This window comes from Sinocyclocheilus anshuiensis, unplaced genomic scaffold, assembly GCF_001515605.1.
Source record: "Sinocyclocheilus anshuiensis isolate Anshui unplaced genomic scaffold, SAMN03320099.WGS_v1.1 scaffold1017, whole genome shotgun sequence".
Lineage (NCBI taxonomy): Eukaryota > Metazoa > Chordata > Actinopteri > Cypriniformes > Cyprinidae > Sinocyclocheilus > Sinocyclocheilus anshuiensis.
Genome location: NW_015554130.1, coordinates 229,930 through 240,391, shown reverse-complemented (window position 1 = coordinate 240,391; position 10,462 = coordinate 229,930). Strand labels below are relative to the sequence as shown.

At 38.1% G+C, this 10,462-nt stretch overlaps 1 protein-coding gene across 1 annotated transcript in view; it reads left to right on the top strand.

Moving 5' to 3' along the window:
- Positions 1–2,863: 2,863 nt before the first annotated feature.
- LOC107670258 (probable G-protein coupled receptor 149) overlaps positions 2,864–10,462 on the top strand; it is a 19,879-nt gene continuing 12,280 nt past the window's right edge. The window contains exons 1-3 of the mRNA XM_016462804.1: positions 2,864–4,068; positions 4,846–5,029; positions 5,278–5,717. Of these exons, the coding sequence (XP_016318290.1) occupies positions 3,130–4,068; positions 4,846–5,029; positions 5,278–5,717 (1,563 nt within the window). The 5' untranslated portion in view covers positions 2,864–3,129. The remainder of the gene's footprint in view (positions 4,069–4,845; positions 5,030–5,277; positions 5,718–10,462) is intronic.

Genomic DNA, 10,462 nt, shown 5'->3' with positions numbered 1-10,462 from the left:
AAAGAAATAATATACTTTAATAGAATACACTTAAGTACCAACTGAATGTAATGTTCTTTGACACTTAACTGAATCTTATTTACAATTAAATGAAAATGACTTGTAGTTTAAATTTCTATTAAATGTAATTGCACTTGAACTTAAGAGAGCTTTTTGAGCCACTTCAGTACATCTGTATATGTAATTTCATAATTACTTCTAAGTGTACTTTCAAGTGTACTGACAATCATTTAAGGTAAACTAAAATATAATGCAGTTTCTATCAAAACGTGTATGTATTTGTAATCACAAAAATGTGACCAAATTTTTCTGGCAACCAAATCTTCCTGAAATGCAAATATATTGGCTGATCGCAAAGCCAAGAAATGCTGCACATGAAATTTGAGACATGATGCAACAAAATATGAAAGGCATATCTGGCACTAACTTGTGTCTGGTCCTTTTTGCATTCTGCAGAAAGCCAAGAGAAACATGTTTACTGTTTGACAGACCTGCAGGCATACAACAAAACAAAAGCAAGAGCAATTTAAAATTCTAGCAGGAACAGTGAAAAAAATATCACAAAACAATCAAAACAAAATATCGTTGTTTCAAACAATATTAAATGAGTAAAATTGAACTTTCAAATAATATTAAATGATTAAAGTTGTTTCCTATTTGAACGCTGAAAAAACACATTGCTAAAGCTTAAGCCTTGAGCATGTCATTAACAGAGGACAAGGCCATGCTTACACACACATCACTGTTTACCCTTGAATACATAACCTGACCAAACACATTACATGCCAATCTGTTTTGATTGAATTGAATGGCAAATTCAATAATAATGAACTACTTTAGGTACGTCATGGCAACATTTAATTAATTAAATCTCTCTCTCTTCCTTGATCTCTTTGTACAATAATAAACAATATTGGCCATTTCGAGAAACTTTCTTTTTCCCCATTGTGTTGGCCAAGGTTAGATTACTATCACACCCTGGTACCATCTCATGCAGAATAATTAAAAAATCGATCCAGTCAATGTGTGCAAGCTTTCTAAGCGGAGCCACTGATCAATTCTGCCCCTTGGTTCAGCTGTGTCTGTGGTCTGCCTGTAGAGGTCATGCGACTTTAACCATGTTACAGTACATACTGTTGCACATGCAAACTGGTATATGCTTCAATAATATGTTCAATGTATGAAATATATTCAATGTATTACATTCATTGTGGATAAATTAACAGAACAAAACATGCAGTAGCTACATTCAGCTTCAGGAAAGAGGTATTTTGCGTAGCTCTCTCACTGCCCCCTTAAACTGATAAAGGATGGATATAGGAGTCTGTTTTAAAAACAATCTGAGGATTATTTGCTTCAAGGACAAGTGCAAGTGGATGTCTACGCTTGTATACTGAAGGTGAAGGCTGATCAAAGTTAAGTTTATGATATCTGTTTGACTCATAGACAGAAAGTCTGGTTTTATACAAAAACATTTAGCTCAAATATTAATGTTTTTAAAGGACATATAGGCATATGAATATATAGACATTAAATCACTGTTTTTTTTAGATCCACTGTTTTTCTTTAAAGATATATTTGTAATTAATTTTGTGTTCATGTAGCTGCATATTTATTATTATACCAGTGAACTATGTACATCTACTGAACCCTAAATCACATAGCTAATGCATAGCTACCTTTATGTAAACAATACAGCAAAAGACAGATGTCTGACCAACAGTGCATATACATTTCCCTCAAGCAGACATTTTGGATCAATGTCTGCATTTTTCCTTTTCAGAACTTATCCTAAGATTGCAACTTATTGGACACTCCAAACTGTATTTGATTTATTTCTCTTTAATTCTCTGAGCACCACAGTCATTTAATTCTGTTAGCAACTAAGTTAGAAATGTTGTGATAGCTAATTTGTAAATATCTGTAATTTAGTTCACAATTTACACTGGAAAATGTTAGTGGATTTAACAGAAAGATTATGTAAAAATACTGTTCATACCTTACTATGGTGAAACTGTATAATTGTATTATATTTAACCACACATTACTTCTAAATTATATTTTATACATTTTGATCAAAACATGTCAATTTAAATTTACAATAGAAATTATATTTGATTTAGCTGCACTTAAAAATGTTTGGATGCAAAAAGTATGCAATGCAATGCAAAACAAAAAAAGGACATGCCCAGAGACCCCTCCCTGACACTTGTTATCTTGTATGCATATTGTTTTTTATAAATACATTATATGTCAATGATGTTTATAGCATTATTTTAGTGTTGTATGTGTAACTCTGATTATGTGTTTGTAGCAAAACTGTGTTCTGTCATGCTTTTTAGCAATTGTTTAAGGAAAGGCCTAATTTGATATGTATTATTATAGTGGTTATTAGTATATTTTAAAGTAAAAATTTGATTTTGGGCATCACTTAATGAAATATAGCCTACCCTATTACTATAAATTTAAAAATACACAGACATCACCGTGGCATCCCCAAATGCTGAAATACTGTTTCTGGCAACCGCAGCTGCCATCTTTTCCCGTAAATTTAACCGGATTATTTTAGAGAATACATTTTGGGTTCACGATACATACTGCACATGAGTGTTCTGTAATACTAATGAAGTACACGTAGCCCACTTATGATGCGAATAATATGTGGCGCTGCAATGCCTGTCTATAGTAATTCATTATAGTACCTAACAAATGTAATTATACAATGTAAGTCTTTTACACAAAGCGCACAGTCCTCGTCTAGCATTGACAGATGAAGGAAGGTGGCTCCACCCCTCTACTAACATCTCCCATCTGAGAGCTCATTCATACTGAAGAGATGTGCTGCGCGAGCCGTGCTCAACCTATGCGCGCGCGGCACATATATCCACAAATGCTCGGAGAAAAAACCACAATGCCACCATCGTGCAAGTAGAAGTTTGAACGGAAAATTGTTATATTGTGCACTACATTTGTTGAACACAAGTGCATGAAGACCAGCGGATGGTGACTTATAAGCACTTCGTGGCGCGCTGTAGCTGTAGGAGGAAACTTCCATGCGCTCGGTCTGATCACCGGATCCTCTGAGAGGGAATGAGACGAGTGAAGTCGGGAAAGTTAGACTGAAGGAAAATGTCGGCGACACATGCCTCACCTTTGTCCAACAAAACCAACCAATATGAGTTCGAGGACGCGGTCGAGGGCAACTGGCAGCTTCTCTTTGGTTTATCCTTCGCCGTCGCCACTGTCACTTGCTTGGGAGGTTTGTACTCGCTTATGTCGCTGCTCAGGATGAGAAGTAAGTCTTCCCTCTGTCTGATAGTGGCTTCTTTATCCATAGATGACCTTATCAGCGTCGTGCCGCTCACGCTCTTCATGATCTTGCAATGGAGGAGCGGAGACGCGAACCGGTCGGGCACAATGTGCACTCTGTCCGGACTCCTGTATGTTTTCCAAGGGTTGTCAAGCAATATGAAATCCTGTCTCATAGTTGCCTACACTTTTTACGTGACAAAACGATTTGGAGTGTATCAGACGGCTAACCGACCTCTCGGGGTGTTTGTGGCGGTGGTGGCGGTGTGGACGGTGAGTCTCGCGGTCAGCGTCCTGCCCGTGTGTGGCTGGGGTCGCTTCGCCCCCACTTCTCTCGGCTGTCTCCCGGAGAACGACAGCCTGTACGTGCTACTTCTGTTCGCTGTTTACTCACTGTGTTTCTGCGGGCTGGTAGCTTGCTCGGTTCCTCTCATCTGCCAGCTCATGTGCTCCACGGAGACCCTGAGGACATTTTACCCGAGCTATTTTGAAATTGCCGGGTCGGCGCCGCTGTGTGAGATCCCCTCTCTGTCACGGGATAGCTTGGAGAAAAGTTTGGGAGCCTACAAAGAATTCAACTCAAACACTGGCAGTTTTAAGAACAAAACAGAGGCGTATTCCTTCTCGTACTCTCCAACAACCGGTCATTTCCAGAAAGATGAAGCTCTGAGTGCACGACATTCCCCTGTGTTTTTCTCTCAAAAGCGCTTCTCGATGATTCTGGCCATGGCGCGAATGGTTCTGTGGATGCCAATGATGGTGAGATCTATTTTTCACTTGATAAATCTTTTAATTGTTACACTTAACTATTAATTATTGTTACACTGTCGAAATGAAAAGGTACTTGAGGCCTCATTAGAAAGACTGATAACCATAGCTGAACAATATTGTCAATATTGCAATATTCTTTTCATTATATTCATAATGCATGTTATGGTTTAATGTTGTAGTCTAATGATTGTTGATTATAGTGTGAAAAAGTGGAGAAAATAAATATTTAAAGATTGGTCCTTCATATCAGTTAGCCTATTGGCCAAAAAACAATCACACTGTAGTTTGATTTCTACTTGAGACTGCCACACTGGCAGAATACTCTGGAGTTCGTCCTATAGTGTAGGCAAGGAACTTAATATTTAAAGTGCCTCAAAGCCTTTGCAGTCCCCCTACAGCAGGAGCTCCATGATGTAAGTTCCTCCGAGAACTGGCCTTTTTCAATTCGTTTTCATAAGGGTTTCGCTAGTTTGGGAATCTGAGAAACCACAGAAAGTTCCTTATTTACAGTGTGTAACAAAAAACTTGCACCAGTCTAAAATGCTTTGTTCAACTGTATTCACAGATATATTTTCTGCCTGACATCAGGGAAGGCCTAAAGGCAATGATATAGGCTGACCTTTCAATATAACCTGTCAATGTAAATGTTTCTTTTCTTTTCATATCATTTTTATTTTTTTATTCTTTATTATTTGGTCTGTTTAAACATCCTGAAATGATTGGTGATTCACCTATATTTTTCACTGGCTAACATTGCCCTTGCAGACCCAAATCCTGGTGAGTCATGCTGTTCACATGCACAGCTCGTCCTTGGAGACTCTCTGTTTTTTCCTGACCTTGCTCTCCGCGATGGTCACCCCTGTTTTTGTGCTTTCGGAACGCTGGATCCATCTGCCGTGCGGCTGCTTCATCAACTGCCGCCAAGGCTTAGGATCTGAGCTTTCCAACGGTTGGTACACTAATAAAAAAAAAAAAAACATCAGCCTAATGTAGGCCATTTTGTTTTTATGGATTTTTATGTAGGTATATAGAAAGAACTTGGTTTATTTTGAACAATCCATTTAAAAACGTATTAGGTTGAATAAATGGTATATTTTGATATATATCTTACATAAATATATCGTATTTATGTGTGTGAGAAACAGAATCAAAATAGCTTTCCACATTGCCACATTATCATTTATGTGTTCTTTGCAGCAAAGAAAAGGAGATTCGAATTCAACCTCTCATTCCAGCAAGCCTATGGCATTTACAAGATCTCCAATGTCAAGTCACCATCCATCGAGAAACCCTCTTTTAACAGTTTATACAGCTGTGATTTCTCTGAGAGCAGAGTGGCGGTGCTGGACAGCGGTCAGATCCGTAAGTTCAGCACCACGGCAGCAGAGGACAGCTCCCTCCACAGCGAGCTGCTGCTTGAAGAGAAAGCGGCCAGCCAGCCTCAGAGCTCCACAGAAAGGGATGGACCATGCAGTGTTTCACCTCAAGTTTCTACCTGCGATCATGAGGATCTTCACCTCGACAACTCGTCTGTATTTGATGGTCCCGAGAGGAGGCTGTCTCATGAGGAGTGTCGTAAAATCGAGCTGACTGACTGGGAGTGGTGCAGGAGTAAATCAGAAAGGACACCCAGACAGGTAAGATGACACCCATTTAACAAATGTAAGGGATGGAGTTACTTCATTTTGTTGTCGGGTAACAAGAAAACTATATTAACAGGAAATTATATCACATTGTGTATATCACTGCAGACCCCCATGAGAAACAGTCTCTTGAAAATATCAGAAAATTTTAGCTTTTTATGAAAGTGTTATGTACGTTTTTCACAACTATGGATACTTTTCTAGGTAATATTGCATAAGAATTATAAGATAGATTATAATTGTTTTTTCAGTTTCTTAATTTCTGATATAGGCTACCAATTTTATCAGCTTTGATCTAAATACAATTAATTGTTATTGCCCTTACTATATTAACTGCTTACAGTTAAATATGTAGCAAATTAGCTCACAAGGGAAATGTATATAAATAATTACAATTAATTATAATTAATTACAATTATTTACCACAGTTGCCCGTATAGTAACTGTAGCAGAATTAATATTACATTCAACTAATCTGTTCGTCAAGCGAACATTCAGTATAATTTCATATCAAATCTAAGGAAGGACATCTTCGTGGCCACAGAAAATAACTTTCTTACATTAATAATGCATTAGAGCATGTAGCTATAGATCGGATCGTAAAAGGGACACCATTCACAAGCGATGACAGAACCAGAAACTCAGGTAATTTGTTCACAAAAGTTTTATTAACTAAACACTAACTCATAACTAATCTAAACAAACAAACATACAAACACTCATACATGGGGGAGTTGAAGTGGATGAATGAAACCGTTAGAGAAACCAGAGAATGCAGTTATGGAAAATGAGTCAGTTAACCACCTGAGTGAAACTATCAGCGCTGTTTTATAACGGGGTCTACAGCTTATACTAAACTTCTGTTTCGTTTAGTTAAATGTACGATACTTGCATTGTCTTGGCTGTTGAACGAGCGTCCGGATGCGGTCTCGGATGAAAGTCTTGATGGTTTGGAGGTTCGGTGGTGTAGGAGTCACGATCACGTTCTTCCGGGTTTGAAGAGGGATGAACTCCAAAAAGATGTTATTCTGACTCTGTGGTGGTCGGGAGAGTTTTCTCCCAGATGCAAAGTGAAGGCATGGCTATAGTTGAGGTCTGCCAAGGGTGATGAGAGCAGAGACAAGAAACAAAATTGTAAATATGGTTGGGTATCATTAGAAATTTTCCAATTCCAGTTCCAGTTTTGCCTAACGATTCCCGGTTCTGATTCCGGTTCCATTTAAATGAACTATTATTTCGGATGAAAGTCTTGATGGTTTGGAGGTTCGGTGGTGTAGGAGTCACGATCACGTTCTTCCGGGTTTGAAGAGGGATGAACTCCAAAAAGATGTTATTCTGACTCTGTGGTGGTCGGGAGAGTTTTCTCCCAGATGCAAAGTGAAGGCATGGCTATAGTTGAGGTCTGCCAAGGGTGATGAGAGCAGAGACAAGAAACAAAAGCCACAAACCCAAAAAGCTAGGCGGGTCACTGATGTGAGGCCTTATAAGTTCAATGCAGGTCACACCTCTGGATTTGACCAATGAGGAATGGAGCCAATGAGGAATGCTACCTTTGGAGGGAAATTTTACGACTCTTTGTCTCCAAGCATGGTATTTTGCATATGTAACTGGATTGGGTGTTGATGCAGAAACGTATAAAGATTCTTATAATACTAATACGTTGCATTTTACCTTAATTGAATGTAGTGTTGCTGGAAGGTAGTAAGTAATGTTGAGTAATGCATGTGCTTCAAAGTTGATGTTTTTTACACTATCAATAACATTTTGCTTTTCAAGCAGGAATAAGCTGGTTGGACAAATAGTCCCTTGAGGGCTAAGACACTTGTTCATTTCCCTACATTAATGAAATATTAACTGTTATACTTATAACTATGTATACACACACTCCATAAATCCCCTATTTTACAAATAATAATGCAGTCAGGAGATGGTGTGATGCAATGAGTGGTTTTCACATTTTTAAACATTTTAAATGCATGAAAATAAATATTTTCAATCACTTTATTTATCACACTTGAAATGACCTGTACACTAAATAATCTAACCCTCATACTTACATAACAATGGCAGTCTATTTATTTAGTGGTCTAAGTTGAAGCCAGTATGTATATTAATGAAAATATGGGACAAATATAATGTAATTTAGTGGCAGCAGGAGCTGCGCGCTGCCGGTACATGTAGTCAGACAAAACAACGTGCACAGTTATCAAAGAAGCGAGTGCGCGTACAGTCGTGGAAAACGATGTGTTCGGCAGTTAAAGATGCGACGCGTCTGTGGAGTGCGCGTCATGGGAAACAATGTGCTCAGTAATTAAAGAGGCAGGGCGGCGTTTCTGTTATTTGGTTTGTGACATCCTTTACGGGAAACGCCGGCGCAAGGCTGCTCACAGCACTTGGTCACGTGTCGCACCAGAACGGTTTTCGGAACCGAAACTTAGAAATTGCTCACGGTTCTGTTTCTTTTAAAAAGGCAGAACCGGTTCTGAATAAGAATAAGAACCGGTTCTCGGTTCCCAACCCTAGTCGTAAAGTTTATCTGGTCTGGCTGACCAATATTTGTTGGGTGAGGGGTTTGTGATTATTTGTTAATCTAATGAATAATTTATTTGTTAAATCTAATGAACAATTGTGTGTCTGATTGGTCCAAATGCTACAAATATGTGTGTCATATGTGTTACAGGAAAGTTTGCATGAAATGAAAATTCGCCTTAAATCTATTTTGTCAATGCATGTTATCTTTCTTATTTTTAACGTAATAGTGGAGTGGACCCAACCATTTTTAATCTGAATGTGCAAAGCTTCTGGTGTCAGCCACTTCCAGTTATTTTAGCTATACAAAATCAGTCTGTCATACTGCTTCATGTTGCAAACTGGTATTTGTTATTTGTTTTTAATTTAATTCATTATTGTAATCATAAACACGCTAGTTCATAGTGCAAATAGTGCAAAATTCACACACACACATATAATGTTCCTGTGGCTCAGTGGTAGAGCATTGTGTTAGCAGCGTAAAGGTCGTGGGTTCAATTTCCAGGGAGCACACATACTGATAAAAAATGTATAGCCTGAATGCACTGTAAGTTGCTTTGGATAAAAGCGTCTGCTAAATGCATGAATTTAATTTATAAATATATATATATTTTCATATATAAATATATGGTCAACACGTGGTAGCTCACGCATTAGTGTGGCCTCCCCCCGTGCTAGACGATGGTGGAACGAATCCCGCAGAAGTTACGTTTAGGGGCAGTTGTGGCCTAATGGTTAGAGAGTCGGACTTGTAACCCGAAGGTTGCGGCCTCGAGTCTGGCTGGAATTGTCGTGGTGGGAGTGAATAACCAGTGCTTTCTTCCTCCCTCAATACCATGACAAGAACTAAACCCCCAACTGCTCCCCGGGCACTGCAGCAATATGGCTGCCCACTGCTCTGGGTGTGTGTTCATGGTGTGTGTGTGTGTGTGCACTTGGATGGGTTAAATATGAAGCACAAATTCTGAGTATGGGTCACCACACTTGGCCACATGTGACTTCACTTTCATATATATATATATATACATATATATATGAAAGTGAAAATTATATATAATTTTTTTGGACCTTGTAATGTTTATCAAAATGTAACAACTTCTACATTCATTTACATGACTACAAATGACTACATTCATTTTTGAGTGTAATGCAAATATAAAATCTAAATCTCTGATCAGCAACTCATGGATAAAACCCTGTACAAGTACCTGTACAACATTTTGTTTCATTTTAGATAATCTGTCAGATTTGGATGTATGTCATAATATGGAAGGAAAGATCTGTCTCCACTTTCATTTCATCACAATTTTAAGTAGATTATTATGAATTTATCAAACATTCTTTGATAAAAAAAAATATCAAACTTTCACTCAGTACTACTGATAACTCGTTTACATGGACAACAATACTCCGATTTTAATACGATTAAGACAATACTCTGATTAAGAATCTACCATGTAAGCAGAGATTTTTGATTACCTTAATCTGGCTAAAGTCATAATTTTAGTAAACAGAAATCGAATTAAGACATGTGGAGTATTGCTATTTTAGTCGCATTATTGAAGTGCAGTATAAATTTTCGTCATAATTGTCGTCAACGACATTTTTTTTACCGACGACAATGAGACCATAACGAACTAAAACTCTTTTTGAATGACAAAAACTATGATGTAAATCAGTACATTGCATCCATTGCAGCTGTGCATTCGGTTTTAAAGGGATAGCAGCCTAATTTCGATATAAGTCATATTCGAAGTAAACAGAAATCGAATTAAGACATGTGGAGTATTCCTGTTTTAGTCGCATTACTGAAGTGCCGAATAGACAGCTTAATCACATTATTACCATTGTGTAGGACTTTTTGCCGCATTTTGCGACAGGATACACACACGGCAGTGGTCAACCATTTGACCGCAAATAAAAGAGCTTCAATACCGCCATCGCCTGTATGCACGTACAAATAATTAACTGCACTTGAAGCTTTAATAAAATTAAAAATTAAACCCAAAACTGATGGCATCATCACGAAGAGGAACTATATGTTTATACGTGAAATTTCGGAGGGGACGTCGGATGGCGTCACGTGGGACGTAATGATGTGTGCCATTAATCGAACTATGTACTAGGGATGTGCATCTCATAGGGATGTGCATCTCATGACTCAGGCCGATACGATACGCATCTCGATGCATAGCCAACGATACGATATA